General features: G+C 35.2%; 1 protein-coding gene across 9 annotated transcripts in view; it reads right to left on the bottom strand.

Moving 5' to 3' along the window:
• The window catches only part of SCAPER (S-phase cyclin A associated protein in the ER), a 678,157-nt gene that overhangs the window by 205,301 nt on the left and 448,198 nt on the right, over positions 1-24,658 (bottom strand). For all 9 annotated transcript variants that reach the window (XM_077128470.1, XM_077128471.1, XM_077128472.1 and 6 more), the window contains one exon: positions 352-467. In XM_077128470.1, coding sequence (XP_076984585.1) covers positions 352-467 — 116 coding nt within the window. The remainder of the gene's footprint in view (positions 1-351; positions 468-24,658) is intronic.

The raw sequence follows: 24,658 nt of genomic DNA, 5'->3' as shown, positions 1-24,658 counted from the left end.
TCTTTTTTTTTTTTCATATGTAACCCAAAAAGCTAGCTTTCTGTCATTACTATTCATTTGTGTTCAATTTTTGGAAGCAGTTTTATCTGCTCAGGAGTTCAATTCTTCTTAATTTAAGATTATAGCAGGTCATAGACCAAAGAGATTTCCTTTATAAGGCTTTTTTAAGGCTCAGTTTGAGTTTTGTAAGTGAAGACAAGCACCTCTGTTTTTTTCCCTAATGGGGAGTGTCAGTTTTTGCTATTCAAGCCTGAATACCCATACAGATTTTCTGGCTCCCCATATGGAAACCATAGAGCAGAAAGGACTCACAAATGAAACATGAAAGACAGATTAAAAAACTATACTTACTTAGGAGGAATTCGTGAAACCGTGTTCACATTTGTTGCTGGGACTACTACTTGAAGGATGTGTTCAAGGGCTGTTAATCCACCAGCAACTTGAAATGCAATCTGATCTGCTACATTCTAGACAGAAATTTAAACAAAGGTCAGCCCAATTTCCCAGGCATAAAATTATAACCAAATGAAATATTTGTAGTCTGAAACATTCTTTTTTGTCAATTATTCTTTAAATATTTCTTAAATGTTTATTCAGTGTTAGGAACCATAGATTAACAGTAGTAACACAAAGACAAGGTTGCTATCTTCCATGAAGCTTAAAGGGAATTACACTAACACTAATCAAATAACTACAAATAAAATTATTTCAATTATGAAAGTACCTTGAAGAAAAAATCAAAGGCATTCTATGAGAATAATGGGTAATTTGGGAGGAAGGCTTCTGAGAAAACTGAGGTGTTAAGACAGGTAAAAGAAAGGGATAAGGGAAGAAGCATTTTAAGCAGAGGGAAAAAACATTTTATATAGAATTTTTTAACAATACTATAATTACCCCAGAATATGGGTTAATTAATTAAACAAGATAAATTGACTTCCACAAAGCATTTCCTCTCCTTTTTTTCAGTAATATAAGATAATCTGATACACAGTCATTAAAAATCTGATATGCAGCAATACAAGATGATCTGATATAGTTATTAAAAATCTGATATACAGTAATACAAGATGATCTGATATAGTCATTAAAAATCTGATATACAGTAATACAACATGATCTGATATACAGTTTTTAAAAAACCATTTCAGATATTTTAGGGATATCTTAAGTAATCACTTTAGAACTCAACTTGTGATTATTTCTATTTAATTTCTGAATTGTATACAATTCCTGTGGAAAAGAACTTGAAGTTCTTTGCATTCCTCTGGCTTGGGGAGGTCAAGACTAATTCTGTCCTACACATTATTTTAGTTTTTAAACATATACAGAATCACTACATTATATATGTGAGAAACTGAACAGCAATCCTTCCATTAGAATGACACTTTGATTTCTTCAAATAGCATCCTAATGTTCTACTGTTCACCAAGCCTTGAAACTGCTTTGAAATACTGAACGCTTTTGTTTGTTTCTGACTAGAGGCAGGGGTGTGTGAGTTGATGCAGCTCTGTCAAACAGGTTTACCAAGTCAACTTTTCTTCATTGTCTGAGGTTCTAAGCACACTGGTCTGCCTGGCTAATGTGGACTATCAGTTATTGGCTTTAGCATGTCTAGAGTCTGGTATTAAAATAATATACATATCGTAAACATTCATTTACTCATTCTTTGTGCACAATAATATACATTTTGAGAATATAATAAGTTCATTGTGAAAGTCAGACAAGAACACATATTTCCAAGATTAAAAAATTATAGTAATTTATTTGCTAGCAAGAAAATTTCTCTGCACTAAAACTAATAATCAGAAAATTTTATAATTTGTTTTGTTACCACTCTTTCTTCTTAGGCTAGAATATCAACATAAAAAATAACAATAACCTTTACATTAACATGTAACAGAAAATTACACTAATTACAATGGAACAGCTGGTGAGTTATGGCCAACTGAATACACTACTGTAAGAACTCCAAGATCAAAAAATAAAGCTTTACAACATGCAATAACCCCTGGTATACATACCACCCGCTATCTCTCCCCCTTCTCCAAATGTAAAGGTTATCCTGATTTTTAAAATCACAGATTTATCTTATTTTCCAATTTATAAAGGGAATCATATAGTATTCTAATCTATTGTATCTAGTTTCTTTTGCTTATCTGTTTCTAAATTTATCTGTGTTGCTGCCTGTAGTAGTAGTTCATTCATTTTTCTTGTTGCATAGTATTTCCTTGTTTGACTAAACTCCAACTTATTTAAATGTTTCATTGCCGATTGAAATTTAGATTATTTCCACTTTGAAGCTCTGGAAAACACTTCTTTAAACATTTTGTATATGTATTTTGGGCACTGTGATAATGCAACTGTGTTGGGTAAATGGTTAGAAAATTGTTCAGTCACAGTGTGCACAGGATCAGCTTTGTTAGTACGGGCAAACAGCTTTCTAAACTGTTTATAACAATTCGTGTATATATTCCAGTTATTTCATGTCCTCATCAAAACTTGGTTTTGTCAGATTTTTAAAAAAATTTCAGACATCCTATTGTATACTCATATTTTATTGAGATTTGTATTTGCCTTTTCTTGATGACAAACAAGGTTAAACACCTGACTTTTATTGGCTATTTGTATGTGTGTGTGAATTTAAATTTAATTGTAGTTTACAGTTGAATAAAAGGTTCAGATATTCAGTAAACTATTAAATCAAATTTGATGAATGGTTATAAAGACTCAAATACCAAAAAGTTCCCTTGTGCCTCTTTTATAGTCAATCCCTCCTTCCTGAAGCAAACACTGATTTGATTTATAGTACTACAGGTTAGTTTTGCCTATTCTTGAATTTCATGTAAGTAAAATCATATTGGTATGAATATTTTCTGGATTTAATCTGCTAGTGATTGACGACCCTACCAGCAGTTTTACCAGTGACTGGCCCTGGAAGCATTTGATAGCTAAGGAAAACGGCAGACAGACTCTGGGTCAAGATGGGGAAGTGAATATCTCCATACACCTCCTTTCTTCTTACACCTGAAACAAGCAGGCATTATAGATGAAATATTTTAAAATATTAAAAATATAAAAGAACATTAAAAATAAATGAAAAATCTCTGTTAAGCAGGGATGGAGAGGAAGCTCATATTAATTTACAGGGCAAAGGCCTGACTTTCAGCAGGATTCTCAAAAGAGTATTTGCCCTTCTAGACCGTTCTCTTTCCCTCAACTTCCATGCTGATTCAGATTCCAGGTTCTGATAATTTTACTTCTTTCTTTTACAGCTCCTGACTTTTGCCTCTTCTATTCATGCCCACTGTTACCACGTCAGTTCAGGCTCTCATTCTCTCTTGATTGAAGTATTACTGCAACCTCCTAATCAGTTTTCCTGAGTCCAGGCTCACCTCACACCAGTCCAACCTCCAGAGCAGTGCTTCCCCTCTCCGCCTTTTAAAACTTTCCACTCCATTTTAAACTGTACTTTTTGAAATACAGTGCAAATGAAATACTGGAAAAATGGGGGAGGGGGAGGTATACTAAATACAAGCCCACGTTTTAAAATATTAGAGCTTATAGACCTAATATAGCTCCGTCAATTTGGTAAACCTTACTCTTGATTTCTGTACTCATCTCATCATGTTCTGGTAACAGCAGACTGACATCGGACTATGGAACACTGTTCTAGTTTGCTAGCTGCCGGAATGCAATATACCAGAAACAGAATGGCTTTTAAAAAGGGGAATTTAATTAGATACTAGTTTACAGTTCTAAGGCCAAGAAAGTGTCCCAATTAAAACAAGTCTATAGAAATGTCCAATCAAAGGCATCCAGGGAAAGATACCTTGGTTCAAGAAGGCCGATGAAGTTCAGGGTTTCTCTCTCAAGTGAGAAGGCACACGGTGAATACAGTCAAGCCTTCTCTCTCAGCTGGAAGGGCACATGGTGAACACAGCATCATCTGCTAGCTTTCTCTCCTGGCTTCTGGTTTTATGAAGCTCTCTGGGAGGCATTCTCCTTCTTCATCTCCAAAGGTCGCTGGCTGGTGGGCTCTGCTTCTCGTGGCTATGGCATTCTGCTCTGCTCTCTCTGAATCTCTCTCATTCTCCAAAATGTTTCCTCTTTTATAGGACTTCAGAAACTAATCAAGACACACCCGAATGGTTGGAGACATGTCGTCACCTAATCCAGTTTAACAACCACTCTCGATTACATCACATCTCCAGGGAGATGATCTGATTACAGTTTCAAACATACAATGCTGAATAGGGATTAGAAGAAATGGCTACCTTTACAAAATGGGATCAGGATTAAAACATGGTTTTTCTAGGGTACATACATCCTTTCAAACCAGCACAACCACATTTTGAGCAGCCCTGCTCTGGATGCCAGTATACGCAAGGAGGATAACATTCTATAGAGTAAATCTGATCATGTTACTCCCTTGTTTAACTCTTCAAAGGCTTCTTCTTCACTGTCTACAGAATAAGGCCCAAATTCCTTAACACAATGTACACAGGCCTTCAGAGTTCAATCTCTCTCTAACAGTGTCCTTCTCTGCCATGCCCCTGCTTCTCTCTCAATCAAATTTCCCAAATGTTCCATGTTCTTTCATGCTTCCATGCTTCTGCATACACTCTTCTTTTCCAGAAGAGATGATCCTCTAGCTTACCTCTAAACTCTGCTCCCTGAGGTCAGGGACCATGTCTATTTCATTATCACATCCAAAATACTTAGTATAGGGAATTTATCTTAGCAAGTGCTCAATTAATGGTTGTTAAATGATAGTTTTGAGAAGGAAGGCTAGCAAAGATACTTTTAAGTGATATTCTGTAGAAACATAGTAATTTTTCTGGCATGAGATCCCAGGATAAAATCTTCCATTTCTGTTATTGGGTTGGCCTTACAAAACAGTTTTTCACTGAAATTGAGCTTCATGACCAAAGAATGAGATTCAGTTTTTCAAGACTGAAAGACATGTACAGTTTGACTCTCCTTAACAACCCTCAAAGAAGGAAATAAACTCTCCACTTCTACTCTATTTTAGTATAAATTCTTTATATGTTGACATCATATTTCAAACCACGCAGATGCACCAATTGATGCATTCTGTCCACAGGAAAACAGAGTAGAACCACTGCAGTTCCTGGAGACCTTTCCACAATTGAAGGGTCCTGGTTCAACTTTGCAGAATCAGAGAGGAAAAGGACTGAGTAAAAGCAGACCATTTTAATGTATACATCTATTCTGTAAAGAAAATAAAACCTCAAAGTCTTTTATGCAATGCCAACAACATGGATGTGACCTCTTGAAAAACCTAAGATATACACTCTAACAAACATTAAGCAGGAAAAAATAAGACAATTTCAGGAAGATAAAGGTCATTCAAAGTCAATTTTTTACTATTGTATTATTGAAAATTGAAGTGTTAATTTGTCATTTGCAGCTTTTCAAGAATATACAGCAAAAAGCAACTGTGAAATAAACAATATCACAAATCTCTCCTCGGAGTCAAGGAGCTTTATGGTTATGAATATTTATGGATTAGAGATGTTATCAAGCCACCTTTGGACTCTCTTTCATACAGCATGACCAGATGGAAATATTGCTCAGTATCCTCCTCAACTTCTCCTTCATGTCCTACTCAACGTCTACTCATTCCATTATCTCTGCTGGACCTCAGAGCCCCATTCTGTCTTGTCTCTGAGCTCCTTAAGAGTGGAGTTCACTCATCTTTCCAAAACTCCAGTCCTGGCACAGAGTGGGCATGGTAAATATATGATGGATTATGTACAACAAAAATGACCTGTGAGATACGAGAGATTACTACAACAAAGGCATGAGAGCATAACAAGGAAGAACTCCCCCTATACCCTCTGCAGTTGAATAACTATTCCCCCGCTCAATGTACAGGATGAAACAATCCTATAATCAGAAATAAACTTCATTTTCACCTATTTCCCTCATGGGGGCAAAAAGGGAAAATCAAAAGGTAACATGGGCCTCCTAAATGTTAAAATTAAGAAGAAAAAAAAAACCCTTCTCAAACACATGGCATTAGATACTTTATATATAAATCAAAAAAGTCTTATAAATGTTAAGTTTACATAACAATCTAGGTAGATACAAATGATGCTGAAAGCCTACCATTTCCTCTTTCTCTCTGTTCCCATCACACTAAATTTCTGTGCTAATCATTCAGTGTCTTCTGCACACTGCTGTCTTTTCATTCCTGGATGCCTTATCTCAACAATCAGACTAGATGCTTTGTGAAGACATTATCTTACGCTTGTTTCTCTCTCTCTTAGAATCTAGAAAAAAAGCAAGCATAGTAAAAAGGCTTAACCGTAATTAGTCTCTCCATCCAAAGTGTCACCTTCCCAACTTGTGAAGTTCAAATGCTAGCTATCAGTCCTTCAAAATTCAGATCAAACCTTCCATGAAGTTTTTCCTGATCCCCTCAACTAAAGTCAAAGCCCTCTGTGTATTTATCTGTATTTCTCTTGTGGCTCTTATCATTTTCTACTTTATTCCAAAGTTATTTGTATTCATGTGCTAGTCTGTAAAGCCCAAACTCTCCTATCCCGGCTTCGCCATCCAGGGCCAAACACAGGATGCACATACTGTAGACAATGAGCAAATGTTTACTGAGTGATTCAAATTTCTCATTCCAGAAAAGTGAACTAGATACTTTTCATTCTCCTTATTATGCCTTTTCCAAATATCCAGACATATGAAACTGGAAAAAACTTTCATAAAGAACTTTAGCATTCTGATTTGAGAGAAGAAAAATACCTATAAAGATGAAATGTGTGGTTTTATGTACCTGGCATAACACCTTAATAGCTCAAGTCTTTCCCTGCTTTCTCCCACTGTGAGACTGACAACTGACTAATAGGATTAGCAATTCCATTCTAATAACCCAGCTTAGCTAAAGGGCAGCAAGAAATGACAGCCTCTATCTAAATTACATGGCCTGGGAATCCATCCAATTATTAACTAGAGTAACTTGTTATTACCTCTCCCAATCAAAGGAGAGGCAGCTGTTAATCTTTGGTGGCCTGCAAAGGCTGCTGGCCTTTGTACTTGACTTCTCCATAGACAGTAATTATGTTCTTTGTGATCAGGAAGGAAGGCTTTCCTAGCCTTTTAGACAAGGTAGCAGATGGAGAAAACTGTTTGCATGTTTATTAGCAGGATGGGCTAGATTTGTTCGGAGCATCTGTGGCATCTTAAGGCCTGTTTAGAGATAATACAAGTAGGTCTGAGCAAGTCTATAAATTCAGAACTCAGTAGCCCAATTGGGCTGGTGTGAAATTTTTGATGGTTGTTTTTCTCATTTGGAAAACTTTCTAAACAGTTAAAGGATACCATCTCTACTCATCTACTATTTTTGCCCGTTAATGTTAGATTAAAAGAACCAAGTATAATGAGTTGATATTCCTTGTTCTAATATAAATATTTTTCCTTATAAGGTTTCATACTGCTCATTTCTTTATTACTATAATCTACATAAATGTGCTCAGCTTCTCAAGGGTAAGCATCAACACCTGAAATGACTCAGGCTCTGTGGGGTCAAGGATATCACACGGGTGAAATTATAAACTTGTGGGAATACGGTGCCAAAAAGAGTGAAGTCATAACCTACAGTCTAATAAGGTACATGGGGCTGAAGGGAGCTAGAAAAACCTTCTCAAGATCAGAGGAACAATTCCTTTGTGATGCTAATCAAAACTTGAACCCTCTGAAAGGCTCTCCTTAGGGAGCTTACTGTGTGCCTTTTCTGATCCATTTGGATTTAGGGAGGTGGGGGCAGGGTGAGGTAGAGGGGATGGTGTAGGAACTGAAGGACAGGAGCAGGACACAAGATTCAAGTGCTCTTTCTCTGTTTTTTTTACACTGTTATGAAATAGATGATCAAAGATTAATGAATAGAGTTCACTAGTGCAATCTAACAAAACTCACAGTAAAGATATTTTGATCTCCCTCATCTTCGAGCTTGTCAAAGCTGCCAAATGGCAGGTACTGGGGCCAGACCTAGCACTCATAACCTAGTGAGAGACTGACTTAAAAACAGATAAATGCAATAGAGCAAGATAAATACTATAAGGAGGGGATGTACAAAAAGCTCTATGCACAAAGAGGAAATTACTCTTTTGATTAGTTCTTTAAGACACACTGGATACCAATGTGGACAGTTTTCTGAACTATCATGCTATTAAATTAAAAGACAAAGTATCCAAGGTTATGCACCTCCTGTATACTCCCACCTTTCCCAATTTCCAGGTTTACAGCAAGTAAGTTTGGAGGCAAAAGAAACTTAGGGCCATAAGACCAAGGAGAGTCTTGTATGGGCAAAGGGGTAAGGACATTAGAGCTCAGAGGCTTTCTACCCTGAGATAGCAAGGAGAATGGGAGGAGTGTTCCTATAGCACCCCATTCTCTCTCCATCAAAACACTTGTGGTTCTTTATTCATTTTCTATTTATTTAATTGTAAACTGGATCATACTGATTATCTATTTTTCCTAATCCAAACCAGACTGAATTCTATGGCTGCTGGGATTATGTTTAGATTGTACCCAGTAAAAAGTAGGTATTCATAGGACTATAAAACTCCTAGAAGAAAATGTAGGAGCCATCTGAAAAGATTCTGTGTTAAGCAATGGTGTCTTAGGCCTTACAACCAAAGCATAAGCAACAATATCACAAAAATAGATAAATGGGACCACATCAAGGTTAAAAACTTTTATGCATCAAAAACTTTACTATGAAAGTGAAAAAACAACCTATTCAGTGGGAGACAACATTTGGAACTCACATATCTGATGGGGGCTTAATATCCAGAAAATATAAAGAAATCTTACAACTCAACAATAAAAAGACAACCAACCCAATTTTAAAATGGGCAGAAGACGTGAATAGACATTTCTACAAAGAGGATATACAAATAGTCAAAAAGCACATGAAAAGATGCTCAACATTATTAGCTATTACGGAAATGCAAATCAAAACCACAATAAGATACTACTTCACCCCCACCAGAATGATTAATAATAATAATAAAAAAAAAAAACAGAAAATTACAAGTGTTGGAAAGGATGTGGAGAAATAGGAACATTCATCCAATGTTGACAGGAATGTAAAATGGTACAGGTGCTATGAAGAACAGTTTGGCAGTTTCTCAGAAAGCTAAGTATAGAATTACCTTATGACCCAACAATCCACACTACGTATATATACCCAAAAGAACTGAGAGGAGGGACCTGAAAACAAGTATTTGTACACTGATGTTCATAGTGGCCTTATTTACAATTACTAACAGAGGGAAGCAACCCAAGCGTCTGCCAACTAATGAATGGATAAACAAAATGTGGTATATACTGACAATGGAATATTATTCAGCATTAAAAAGGAATGAAATTCTGTTTTATGCAACAACACCAATGAACTTTGAAGACATTGCTGAGTGAAATAAGCTGGACACAAAAGGACAAACATTGTATGATCTCACAGATATGAACTGTCATGGTCAGGTTCATGTGTCAACTTGGCCAGGTGGTGGTACCTGTTTGTCTGGTTAGGCAAGTGCTGGCCTATCTTTTGCTATGAGGACATCTCATAGAATTAAATCATGATAATGTCGGCTACATCCACAGCTGATTCCATTTGTAATCAGCCAAAGGGAGTGTCTTCTTTAAAGAGTGATGCTTAATCTAATCACTGGAAGCCTTTTAAGGAGGACTCAGAAGGGACAGGCTCCCTTTCTGCTTCGGCTGATGAGCCTCTCCTGTGCAGCTCATCCAGACCCTCCACTGGAGTCGGCAGCTTCACAGCCTGCCCTGCGGATTTTGGATTCTAAGTTCCCATGGTTACATGAGACACTTATATAAATTTTATATTTATGAATATTTCCTGTTGATTCTGTTTCTCTAGAGAACCCTAACTAATACACGAACTAATTAGAATAAGCAAACTCACAGTGCCAGAACACAGAATTTGGTTACCAGAGGCTGGGTTTTGGGTGGGGAGTGGAGAGTTAATGTTTGATTTGTATGGCATTTCTATTTGGGTTGAACGTAAAATTTTGGAAATAGAGGGTGCTGATGCTAGCACAACATTGAAAGTATAATTAACAGCATTGACCTATATATGTGAATGCATTTATGTTACTAGAATAAAAATTAAAAGATAAAACAGGACTGTATACACAATGAGCCCTAGTGTAAATGATGGATTAAAGTTAATAGCACAATTATAGAACCTTTATTTCATGAATGCACCACAGTAATGCAAGGTGTTAATAATAGGATGGTATATGGGAAAAAATACATCCTAATGTAAACTATGGACATATTATTACAGATTATTATATGTAAACTATAATAATACAATTATAATATTCTTTCATCAATTCTAACCAAGGTACCACACTAATGCAAATGTTAATAATTCAGGGGGGACTGGTATCTGGAAACACCGTATTTTCTATATGTATTTTCTGTAAACCTACAACTTCCATAATTACGAAAAATTTTAAAAAGTAGGTGGTCAATAAATATTTGCTGAATCAAAGAGAGAAAGTATGATCTAATTATTTTAAAAGGGGAGAAAGCCCATAAATCCACAATGAGGAAGAAAAGCCTTAGAAAAGCATGGTAAGACTCTGAGTAAGTTAGAAACTGTGGAAGAAGAAGGCAGGCCCTGGTCTCAGGTCTGTCTGAAGGGGATAAAACTGGAAACCAGAGACACAAAGGTCATCCGCAGAGCCTTTACCAGCCATCTCTGCCTATATCCTGTGCTACTCATGTTGGCAACAGTGTTTTGATATACTGTCAGGTAAAGTAACGATTCAAATCTTCTTGTGCCTTCTAGGAGGAAGAGAGGGGAGAAATTTTAAAGAGTAAAAACAAACTTAAGGAGAAAACAGGAACTCATACTTTACTTTTTCTCAAAGCACTATGCAGGAAGGCTACTGAGAGTGGCCTCTGAGGGCTTTCCATATGGCAGACCCTGGCCTATTATCTCACATAAACCCTCAGACAACTCTGTGAGGCAGGAATCATTACCCCCTTTATACAGAGAAGTAAACTAGTCTCAGGAGTCAGGTTACTTGCTCAAGTGTATAGACCCAGAAGTGGCAGAGCTGGGGATTAAACCCAGATTTACTTGTCTTCTGAGGGTATGATGGCTCTACACCAAGAATGAGTGGGAAACCCTAGTGCGTGGTTGCAGGTATGTGTTTGACTTTTGGCACACTTATTGCTAAATATTGCAAATTTGTAAAATCCTGAACTCAATCAATACCATTATAACTTTTTAAAACTTTTTATCTTGAAATCATTTTAAATTTAAAGAAGAGCTGCAATGATAATATAGAGCGTTCCTATATGCCTTAATTCAGCTTTCCCTAATGTTAGCATCTTATATAACTATGGCACATTTATCAAAACAAAAAAATTACACTGGCATTTTACTGTTAACTCAACTACATCCTTTATCTGGACTTCCCCGGTTTTTCCACTGATTTCATTTTTCTGTTTCAGGACTAAATCTAGGACACCATATTGCATTTAGCTTAATACTATTTTGAAGATAAGATGAAGTTATTTTTATCTTTTTGCTTTATGCATTAGAGGGATCCTGAACTCTGCTATATTAGCATTCGCTCGGAGCTAAAAAAAAAAAAAAAATTCTTGAAATAATCCAGACTCAGAGAACGTAAAGGAATGCCAAATTTGACCATCACAAGTAAATAAAAAAGGAAATGAAAGAGCTAACTAGATTCTAAGGGACTGAAATATGAGTAGCTCTTTTACCTGGTAGTGCAGTTCTTGAGACTGTCAGGAAATGGAAAGAAATGAGCACACAGCAGGAGGGAAACAGGCCTTGGGTGAGAAGGGAAGGATGTGGGACCAGGGTTAAAAGAGACCCCAGGTGGCCCAAGACGGGCTTGCTGCAGCTCCAGTCCCAACGGGCTTTCAATACTTTTCTCAGCTAGAAGAGTTTTTCAAAATCTTTTCCTTCCTGGAATTCAGGGAATTGGAATTTATCTCTGTAGGTTCTGCTTCCAACTTCTGCACAGATATAGCTTCAAAGTCTTTAGAGTAAGTTTTCCGGTTTGTACCTATGGTAGGATATTTATTGTAAGATTTTTTTTCAAGAAGCAGCTAGGTTAAAAGCCTTCTGATAGGACACTAGGAAAGTCAAGCACAGTCAATTTTAGAAAAGATGTTGCTAGAAAGCACTGGGTCTGCTTAATTTAGTGCAGAGGAAATGAAAAGAAGGAAATGGGCTAGTGATAGGCAATGTCAGAATTTTTTCAGACAGATTATCTGGAGTCCACTCTGGTTTAGAAACGCCTGTTTTCTAGCATCTGGAAGGTGTACATAGGGGAAACAGAAGAGGCAGAAACAATACAAAATCTATTACTTATGAGACAACCTGATACAAACTGCAGCAAGGAAGAAGGCAAAAACAAGTGGAACTTCAGATTTGGGGACTTCAAGAGATCCGTGATAACACGTGCTTTTGTCATGGATGAAAACTGCTTAACATTGGAGAGCTTTTGCTTTCCATTAAAAAACTGTGTGCAGTACCTTCTTATGTTGAGAACAGTGTGGAGGGCTTTTTCTGTTTCCCCAGAATATCTGTTCTTTTTTCTTGATTTTGCTGAAGCAAACATGATCAAATGTTTACTGTAGGGTAACATTTCCCACTGAATTTTAACATTAGAGCTGCTCTATTTCACTGTTTTTAGCTAGTGATAATAAGATAAAACTTTTACCAACAGTAAACCAGAATGTTTAAAAGTTTGCTTATCAAAGACAAACAAAATTCCTGGAAATTATTAGCCTGGAGAACACCAGATCATTACAGAATCTTATTTCTTTAATAAAAGGCAAAAATAAACCCCTTTCTCTTTACCAAGACCACTCAAGTTCAACTGAAGAGAAATTGGTTGATCAATTTATATTTACACAAAGCCTTGAGTCTGAAATAGGTTCTAGCTTTAAATAAGCATGCAAATCCACATTCTCACAATATGTGGAAGCAAAGTCATCACATGTAAAAAAAAATGTAAAGACTTTGAAAAGAACTTGTACTTTTGAAGACTTCTATTTGTAGACCAATGCCAGAAGGCCTTTCTGGCAGGGAAAGGGAAAGGCAGGGCCCTAAGAAAGACAGGCAGAAATGATAACAGTGCATGGGAGGGATCAGACAGAAAGACCATTCAGGGCTGCTGACTATGGGATATAAGGGACTGCAATATAAACTCCTAGCAGTTTACCTCAGAATCATTAGTGCCCTCCTCTAGACTCTGAGCCACTTGCAGGCATGGGCCATGTTTTATTCTTCGTTCAATGGCTATTAGCATAGGGGCTAAGAGCACGGCCTATGGAATGATTCCACCATAGTATGAATCCCAACTCTTCCACCCTACTAGCCATATAAAATCAGACAAGTTACTTATGCTCTTAATATCTCAATGTCTTATTCATAAAAGACAGCTCATAATTCCCACCTTAAGTGATTGTTGAGAAGATTAAATTAATCCATGTAAATATTAGTCAACAGCACCATCTTCATATCTCCCCCTTCTTCAGCTAAGTAGCTAGCATGCATTAACATTGAATAAATATTAGTTCCTACCCTTGAGTGTTCTTTCTTTCTCTGTGTTTCCAGGATAGATCCTTAATGTGCTTGAGGAATATATCCTGGGATTTTTGTGATATCTCAAAATTGCATTACAGTATGATTTCTCCCATAAACACCTATATTTTTTTGCTAAGAGCCTACAAACTCACCCTGTCAGTCTCAGCTTCAATATTACTTCCTCAAAGAGGCCTGCTCTGACCTCTAGGTTGTGTTTAGTCTCCCTACTACATCCTTAGATAACACTCCAAATTTCCACAATCATAACAGTCATTGCTCTTTATTGTAATTACTTGCTTAGTTGTCTGAAATGGCAGGACCTACATTTGTCTTATTCACTGCTGTTTCCCATGTGTCTGGCACATAAAAAATCAGTAACATTTACTGTGCTCTTTATATTCATATCTATATTTATCTATATATCTATGCACACAGACATAACACACACCCACCAGGCGCTCTCCTAAATCCTGTCTTGCATGCACCATCTCATGTCATACAACAGTATGAAAGTGATACAATTAATATTCCATTTTATGGGGAAACGGAAGTTCAGAAAAGATAAGTAACTTGCTTAAATTATATAACTAGTAAGTGCTGATCTAGAAATCAAACCCAGATATGTCTGACTCTAGAATCTGAACCTTCAACCTATTTTAGTGCCTCTTAGCACACTATATTACTGCCTTTCAGCACAGTATGTATTGAAAAGAAAAAGCATTTAACCGCACTAAAATGGAAGGTGAGTGTAACATTAAAAGAGTTAGTGTAGGGAAGCTTCCCTAGATAGAATTATAGCACTACAGATCTAAGAGACTGCAAACTTCTAGATTAGAGAACGGGTCTATATTGTTCCTGAGAGAAAGGCTACTGAAGGTTTGAAAAAGGGATAATATTCAAGTAGCTAAGAATAAATGGTAAGATAAAAGAATTACAGAATGAAAGAATTTTGAATTAAGAAGAAAGTTGAAAAATGATCTAATTCTCTGCAGAAAGTTTAACACTATTAGATGTGACAAAAATGTGCCAAAATTATATTAATTTGGCCATTTTTGTTTAGCAAATGTATATTTTCTGAAGTCTTATTATATTTTATATGTTTTATAACTTAATGCCTTGGATTCATAACAAACAGACTTGTTATTACATCAATTCTGCAAACAATCTACCCAGTGCCTAGAATATAATAAGTAAAACTGGAGCAGTGCTTTAGAAGACCAAATGTTAGGAAAGCAAAAACCGCATAACTAGTATCTGTATTTTGCATTCTGTATTCAAGAAATAAATTATTTAAATTACAGGGTTTCTGAGGGAAAAAATCTTCTATTTTCTTGCCTCCTCTGGTCCTTGATGTAAGTACAGTAAATTTGGGATACATACATGAAAGCAAACACAATAAATCAGTGAGTCACTGCTATTATGGCAACATTTCAAGATAGCAGCAATTTCTCCCTCTGAATTCCCAGAACTAATTTTTTATTTTCGGGTATCACCAAATCTGCCAAATTGGCAACTTCTGTAGTAAGCTTTTTGGTCCAGACAAACATCTGACTCAGTATTTAAGAATCTGCTTGCCTTATGGCAAGGAGGACAGGACTGAACTGGAAGACAAGCCAAAAAAAAAAAAAAAAAAAACCAAACAATAACAGCAACAACAGCAACAGGAACAACAAAAAATAATAAAACCATTCAATTTAATTTAACAAATATTTACTGCCTACTTCCTAAGAAGTAGAAATACAAAAGATACACACAGGACCAGGGCCTGCCCTCAGGGACCTTATATTCTAGTGAGAGAGAAAGATTTGAAACAAGATTAGCAAGACATAGCTCTATATGACATAGTAAGACATAAGCTCTATGTATGATAGAGGTATAGGGTACCCTTTGGGTTTACATGGAAGATACCTAATCTGGTTAGGTGAGGATCAGGGGAATTGCAGGGCATACTTCCCAGGGGAAGGGGACACAAGAGTTGAGCCTCAAAAGACAAGAAGACATCCAGGTAAAAGAATTAATTTATGGAGCAAAGGTGGGGTGTAGGGCAGGAAGAAGGAGACAGTTGGCTAGGATAGGAGAGAATGAGATATTCTAAGGGATGAGTTTTTTGGAGATAAGAAGTATATCTGAGTATATACAGGGCTCAGTCAAGGGACTCTAAGCCATTGAAAATAATTGGCGTGTGACGTGTGAAGGAAGAAATGTTGAAAAATGGTGCCAGAGAGGATAGGCAAGATACACATCCTACGGGAAACATTCTATGTAAAGATCGAGTCTAAATCTTATTCTAAAGCAATAGGGAACCACCAAAAGGTTTTAAAGCAAGGAGTAAAGACCCAGATTTTTATTTCTGAAAGTATGCTCTGGAAGCTATATAGCTAATAGACTGGAGAGGGTCAAGACAAAACAAAAAACAAAAAACAAAACAAAACAAAAACAAAGACAACAAATAGATTATTGTATCTAAATTAAGAAATGATTTAATTCCCAGCATCAGCAGTACCAATTCATAAAGAGAAGGCTGGCTGGCTTAATGCTATCTGAAAGAATAAAATTAACAGGTTTGGACACTGACTGGATGTGGGAAACAAGAGAGAAAGATGAGTCAATATACAAAGTATCTTTACAAGCAAAGGCCTTGTATAAAGTATATAAATTGGTCTGATAAAGGATCATGGTCTTTCTTAGAAAGAGCTTAGAATTCAGTGAGAAAACCAGGTATAAAAAGAATTTAACAATTGTCAAGATAGTGGCTAAGTGCCAAATTAGAGTATGGCAGTCATAGGACCCAAGGGTCATGCAGAGCTGGAGAGGGAGTGCTCTCACGCATCCTTTACACCATGCCAAGTTAAAAACTCTTTCGAAAACTGCTTTATCCTTCACTTACATCATTGCCCAGGGGAACAGCAGCTCAAAATGGGTATTTGTATACAGGATTGTAATTTGGACAGAATTTACTGCATGTGTCATTAATCAGCCATCACTGTTCAAAAAGTAAAGGAATAAAATGTGAAAAGGGAGAAAAGAAGGAAAGAAACAGAAGATATGCTATTCTTTGATGGATGTCATATTTTGTTTGCCATGCACTTCAAAAAAAAAAAGGCTATTTTTAATTTCCTTTAATTTGCACTTACAAGGATTCTTGTGACATCACCACATGGATGCCATTGTTCTCTAAGGGTTTCAGGGATATTAGTTTGGTATCTCTTCTCTGAAGGCAGCAACAGGGGCTACATCACAGGCCAAAATATGGAGCATATGGAATAGCTCAGAGGAGGCTGGAATCTCATAATGATTTTTGTATGCTCTTGACAGTTCCATGCACTAGGTAGCAATCACGAGCTCAAAGGCAATGCAAATTTAAGCTTTGTAAGTTGTTAGCTACCTACAAAGATAACTGCTAATATTTCTCAGGAGGTGTATTTTATTAAGTAAATCCATTTCTGACACGTGACCGATTCTCCGACTTGCCAAGAAATTAGAACTATCATATATCAGATGGCCTGTGGGTGGTACTGCCTAACAGCCAGTAGAGGACGATAGATAAGTAGCTATATAGCACTCCCCCACCAACTTTTTAAAAGAATAATACAATTTGAGAGGAAGAATTAGGGTTATTTCAAGGTAAACTGGAGGCTCAAAACTCTTATGTTAAAATTTCAATACAAGTTAGATAATATAATTGTCTGAACATATTTACATGAAAACATGTAAATAAACCAGGTAAATTTACTTATTATAAAACTACTTATTATAGGTAGTTAATATAATACCTGGTTTATACTATTATTACTACTTATTATAGGTGGCACTTTAAAAATTAATTGTATATTTCATCTACAAAATCTGAGTTAGTTTAGCTAATTAGATTTCCTTAAATAGATGTGAGGGAAGAAACTGTCCCTTATTCGTCCTTAAAATCCTAACATCTAACAGATTGCTTAGCACTGAGTTGGTACTTAAATATTTATGGAATAAATAAATGAATATTTTTGTACTAACAAATCACCTCCCTATCTACAAAAGAAGAAATCAGAAGACTGCAGTCTCTCAAAATTTAAATACCAAAATGTACAAGTTGCACAGGAGAACAATATTCTTCATAGACTGCTCTGCTTGGTACACAGTATACCCAAACTTAAAGTTGTAATGTATGATGTATGATGTGTATGTGTGTGTGTGTGTGTGCGCGCGTGCGTGTGTGCGTGTATAGATAAATGTGCTGATTTGAAAGGACGTAAGTACCCTAGAAAAGCCATGCTTTACTAATCTCATTTTGTAAAGGCAGCCATTTCTTCTAATCCCTATTCAGTACTGTACGTTGGAAATTTTAATTAGATTATTTCCATGGAGATGTGACTCACTCAACAGTGGGTACTAAACTGGATTGGGTAGAGACATCTCTCCACCTATTCCAGATGGTCTTGTTTACTTCACTGGAATCCTATAAAAGAGGAAACATTTTGGAGAGAGCTGGAGATTCAGAGACAGTAGAGAAGAACGACAGAGCCACGAGAAAGCCACAACAGAGAACGCTGCAGAAACATGAAGCAGAGAGTCCACCAGCCAGCAACTTTTGGAGATGAAGAAGGAAAACGCCTCCTGGTAAGCTGGGGAGGAAGCTAGCAGATGATGTCATGTTCACCATGTGCCCTTCCAGCTGAAAGAGAAACCCTGACCATGTTCGCCATGTGCCTTTCCACTTGAACTTCATCAGCCTTCTTCGATCAAGGTATCTTTCCCTGAATGCCTTAGATTGGACTTGCTTTAATTGGTACATTTTCATAGCCTAAAAACTGTTAACTTGCAACTTATTAAATACCCCTTTATAAAAGTTGTTCCATTTCTGGTATATTGCATCCCAGAAGCTAATGCACTAGAACAACACACATTCTAACTACTTAGAAATACTATTTTCTTTAAAGGTAGAGGTAGAATGTTGGCATTCCCAGGGATCAGTGTGGATTTACAGGTGCCACATAACCTCACACGCCCGTTTTCACTCCTCCACCACTGGATGGGAGTGGAGATGGGGTGGGAGCAACTCCCAGCAGTTACTAGCTCTGGGTAACATCACTCTCCTTTTTTGTTCCTCCAGCCTGTCCAATAATTTTGGTAACAAAATCTCTGTTTTAAATATCCTTCTTGAAAAACTTAAAAGAAGTTAATATCTTCCTACCTGGACACTATCTGAGACACTAATTATCACCCATTCCTTCCTTTAGTGCCTAATTTTTTACTGGCCCTTTTGATTAACATTGTCATTCATTTTATTCAACAAACATTGATCAAGAGATCATGGTGGGCTTATACTAGATGCTGGGAAAAAATAAAACAGACATTTTAAATTTTATTTTATCCCATGCCTTCATGGAGTTTACAATCTAGCATTCTAGTCTGATACAATTAGTTTCTATTTATGAATACATAAGGAACATAAGCTCAGTGAAAATAAGGTCATGAAGTACTACTCAAATTCTGAGTTGTCTGAATGTTTTAATCAGAAAGAACCTCTGAAATTAAATTTATTCCTTTATGCTAAGCTATAAAAATGTATTAATTAATAAACCAAAGTGATCAGAACAGCAGTCCTATTAAAGACTGCTTTATGTGTGTGACGTGTAGAAGAATGCCTTTCTCAGTGCTACAGTTGTACTTTAGTAATTCATTCATGCCCCTGAAGTAACAATGATGTATCACAAAAAACACTTTATAAATGATACTTTTATGCAAAGGATATACAAAGATCTCAGAGAAGCTGCAGAGATTCACTGCAGACTTACCTAAGACTACATTTGAATTAGACAAATGTATTAAATTTGTTTCTATGGTACTCCATACAAAGACAGATACAAATCTAAAATGTCTTCCATCAACTGGACTCAGCAGTCTAATTGCAATGTGTCCCCAGACATTAGACTACCAATTTGTTTATCCTTGATCTTGACTATAAGCCGTTAATATATTATTCATAAGTACATTATGTGTTTTACTGCTTGTGTACAGAGAATTTAATTCAGAGAATGCTTTGTGCCAGCAAGAATTTAGTGTAAATTACCCAGATAAAAACATGTAATGTGTTTTTGACAAGTGATTTATATAACATTTCTATTCATCAAAAATAGACAATTTAGTGTAAAATATTACTTGCCATTTACATAGATTTTCTATTCTAAATAATTCAAATCTTCCTTGATTAGTTTTATGTTTCTTACGATGTCTAAATCTACAAAAAGAACAATTTAGGTCAAGAAATATAAACTGAATATACTTAATTCAAACTGCAGAAGAGAGACAGATTCACCTAAGTATAATTTATCCCTACTTGAATTTGGTGCAGAGATAGCTCTTTAATCACTATACAATTCACTGGTTGTGAGTCAGTTAAAAGATTGCTGATTCCAATTCAGCCAATAAAGCAATGGTTCTTCTTCAAACAATACACTAATTTTTCAATTTTCTACTTCAGAGGATAATATTCCAGATGATAATATATACTCCAGATGATAATATTCAAGCTACTAAATCTGGAGTTCATTTACACATAAAGCTTGTGGCAAGATGTGAAAGTCTGCACTGTACACAGAAACAACAGCTGAAAAAATGCAAGATTTTTATGCTATGGCAGGACAGAAAATAAATGAACATTTTAACAATGAGTTAAGTAAATGTTAACGAAATGCTAGTGGGGGGATGGGAGGACTGGGGGATACTGACTAAAGGGTGTGGGGCTTCTTTTTGGGGTGATGAAAATTTTCTAAAATTGATTATGGCGATGGTTGTACAACTCTGTGAATATATGAAGTCACTGAATTGTACACTTTAGGTGGATAAGATATACGTGACTATCTCAAGAAAGCTGTTAAAATGTTAACAAAATAGTCTAATTAAAAAAATATGTAACCACTGAATGTTGATTTCCTAAACATTTGCTGCAATTTCAAAATAGATTGATTAGTTTAACTCTCCTGAAGTATTAATAGCTGTTAAGAAATGTTTTAAACTTGATACATAAAATTAAAATTAGGAGAACACTATTTTATAAAAATATTTTTAACTTTACCAAAGAATTCTGATTCAGATGACCTACTTAGAATGATAAAGTCTTAGATAATAGATCAGAAACATATATTTGTATAAAATGAGGTAAAACTGGAATCAGATACAAGTCCCTGATTATAAGTTCTGATACGGACTGAGATGTTTTTCTCTCTCAGAGCAGTCAGTACATTCCTAAGAACAAGGCTACAGAAATACTAATCTACTGGTTCCCAGGCTAGTAACTGATACCTCTTTAGGAGAATCTGATAGATCAACCAACAATCAACAGAGATTCGGAATCTGCGTACCTCAGAAAACGTGATAATATAAACAGCCTGAAGGACCCAAATTCCACAGGCAATTAAACTACATTCAAGGATTCAATTCATTCAATAAACATTTTTGGTTATCCACCATATGCCAGATACCATGGTGATTGTATACTAGGAAGAAGTTAACTCATTGTAATCTTATGGAAAATGCTGAAATGGATGCCTAAGCAGTGGGTTGTGAGAGCACAAAAGAGGAGTGATTGCTGTTTCCTTTTTTTTTTTTTAAAGAAAATACATGCTTTAAAGTAACTATTGCAGCATGTTGTCAGGTATGTTTGATGGATGATATACATTCTATTTCAGAGTCTTAGTTTTAAAAAAAGCATAAATCAACTATCAAAAATGTCAATTGTTACGTGCGAACTTGGTGAATTCACTTAACCTCTTCCACCTTAGTTTCCTCACATATGCCATCAATTCCTGACTCTCCGAAGACTAAAACGTCTGTCAGAACTGAAATAAGACTCTTTTATATCAAACTATGGTGTGATGTTCCTTCAAAATATCAAAAAATCAGCCTTACACAAACCTTTCTTATCTTAATTACCTAAACTCAAATAGAAACTTATCTTACTTTACTAGAAAATTTGTAAAATTTTCATAGCTTTGCATGACAGTATACAGTAACAAATTTTATAAAATGCTTTAGTGAAACAGTAAAAAAAATGCAGATATATGAAACACTCATTCATACAACATTTGTGGGTTGGGGTGGAAGAGATTAGAGATTCACAGTATGAAATCTTAAGAAGACTAGAGTCCAGGAAAGAAGATAAAAGTCATAACAATTACTTATTAGCTAAGGCAGAAATTGGTATTTGTCCTAAGAGAGGTGTAGACAAACTGTTCAAAGGACAAAGAGATCATTACCCCTGGGGAGATATTTTCAATTTGATTACCAGACCAATATATATCTATTGGTGAATTTTTAAAAATATATTTACTTATTATTGAAGCCTTTTATGTAATTATTATTGCCGTTATATTATTTTTATGACACTCAGAAATAGAAAATAAGAACAGTCCCATATGCTGTTTAGAAATGTTCATTCTGTATTTTTCAAGATGCTCAGAGAACTGTTACTCTTTCTGAAGTCTTTTAAATATTCATTTAAATATTCATTTAAAAGACTTACCATTATATGAAAGTGTATCTATGAAATGAGAAGAGAATTTCAACCTAATTTTGAAAGATCTCAAGAATGAGTATGACTGCCCCTGTTAACTACAGGCTTACATGGAAGGGAGATCTTCTAAGATATCAGGGCCATTCAAACATCCATTATAGGCCTCTTAAATTATGAATGATTAAACACAATTACTGTCTATACAAATACTGACTAAATCAATATATGCCTCTTAGGTAGAATTTATTTTTCTCTAGAGTTGGATTTTTACATACTATATGTATGCTTAGAAAATATTTGGTATTCCTTTTTAGTACCTTTTGAAATTAAGCACTACTATAATTTTAATGATTTTCAAGGTTGATCAAGTAATTTTATCTTTGTGTTTACTGTATCAATGCCTCATCTACAATTTATCTGATTTTGAAGGCTTAGTGAAGAACAGAAGAATCTTTCAAAAATCTTCACTCTCCTAAATAAACTCTTATTTTCTTACTCTTTACATTCAACAGATATTTTCTACTGCATAAAATTTCCTTTCCTAAAATTACAAAGTTAATTGCTACTGTACTTAATTATTTCCTATTTTTTCATGAAAACAGAAGTAGTATTTTCTATCTGAACTCACTGCTTTCTCTTACAGCTCCTTAAGAACCTCAAACCTATAATAATTATGCAATCTACAGGAGCTTCAATCTTTAACCTTTTAGTATTAGCATTTAAAGATGGATAATGTTCAACATTTTTAAATTTAAAAAAATCTTGCTACTTTTTTTCCAGTTTTCATCCTATTTTTCTGATCTCCTTCACAAACTTCTTTAAAGCTTGGTCTACACTTGATGTCTCTTTTTTCACCTCTCATTACCTCTTCAATCCACTACTGTCTAATTATGCCCACATGAACTACTTTCACAAAGTCACCAATTGTCTAATAGACATAAGACACTTTTTATTCGTATTTTTCTTGGAATTGTCAACCCCCCTCATCTTAATTTCATTGATCTTCTCTACTATATTTTTACATTTCACCAATTTCTGTTCTTAACGTTCCTTTCCTTCTGATATTTACTTAGCCTCTTGAGTCTACAGTTCATTTGCAATTCTTCTGTTTTGTAATAAACATAATAAAAGCTAACTTTTCCTCAAAATGTCACAAGCTGCATGCCTGCCAACAGTGTTTATATGCAGTGTTTTCAATTTTCTATTCTAAATATATGTGATAATTTCCATTTTGATTTTCTCTTTGATCCAAGGGTTATTTTATGTCACCCATACCCTTTCTTATTTGATTTCCAAATACGGTATTACTGATTTTTAACTAAATTGTATCATGGCCAGAAAAATTTGGTCGGTATGATACAAATCCTCTGAAATTCGTTGAGTCTTCCTTTCATGACCAATAATATAGTTCCTTTTTTTTTTTTAAAGTTCCATGTGTTTTTGAAAATTATATTCTCCATTCAACAGTTATAATTATAGATCCATCTATCCACCCATCCTTTCCTAAAACATACACACAAAATATTATTAGACCAATTTTAGAAGTACTGCTGTTTAAAATTTTCTATACACTTCATAACTTTCTGATTGTTTGAACTATCACCATCAGATAGAGACATTTTAAAATTAATGACTAGGACGTTAAATTTGTCCATTGTTTCTTGTAACCTTGATAGTTTCTGCGGAAATGTTCTGAGGCTTTGTGGCTAGGTCCAAACAACTCTATGATGGTTTTGTATATTTGTCAGACTGTTTCTTTTATAATTATGTAGCATCCTTCTTTATTTCTATTAATTTTTGCACTAAATTTAATTTTCTCTGATATTAATATAATTAATAAGAGTTTTCCTTTGGTTATTATTTGCTTGTCATCTCTATGGCTTTTTTCTTCTTTTTTTTAAGCCAGGGTGATTTAATTTTGGTATATCTTTTCTAAGTAGAATAGCTGAATTTTTAAAACATCCAAATTAACCATATATCTTTTTAATTGGCAGATATGATATGTTTATGTTTGTGATTACAGATTTATTTGGACTTCTCTATCTTTTTTTATGTATTTTCTATTTATCATTTCCTTTACATTTTTCCCCTCCTCTTCTGTCTTCAGTTAGACTAAGATTTCTTATTCTGTCTTCCCCCTTGATGATATATTTCTATTATTTTATTCATTAACCTTGAATTATTATCGTATATGCCAATTATGGATGTTTCTAATAAAGGCTAGATTAGTACTACTGACATAAGGTCCTTAGTAAAAACTCCCAATTATATACCCTCCTTCTATCTTGTTATCATGGACTAAAGTGTTAGCTTTCCTTCCTTTCTTCATCCCTTCCTTCCTTTTTTTTTTTTTTGGTAAATAAAAAAGTTTTTAAAAATTGATATATTTTTCCAATTCGTAGGCTCACCACTTTTTTTTGGTGGAAGTTATTTTCTTCTTGTTGAGGTACATCTTTTAACTGTTCTTTTAGTGAAGGGCTGTGGTAAAGTTTCTTTGTCTTTGAATGACTGAATATATC

Source organism: Tamandua tetradactyla, chromosome 14, assembly GCF_023851605.1.
Source record: "Tamandua tetradactyla isolate mTamTet1 chromosome 14, mTamTet1.pri, whole genome shotgun sequence".
Classification (NCBI taxonomy): Eukaryota; Metazoa; Chordata; class Mammalia; order Pilosa; family Myrmecophagidae; genus Tamandua; species Tamandua tetradactyla.
The sequence above is the reverse complement of the archived record's forward strand: the minus strand, read 5'-3'. Positions and strand labels throughout refer to the sequence as shown.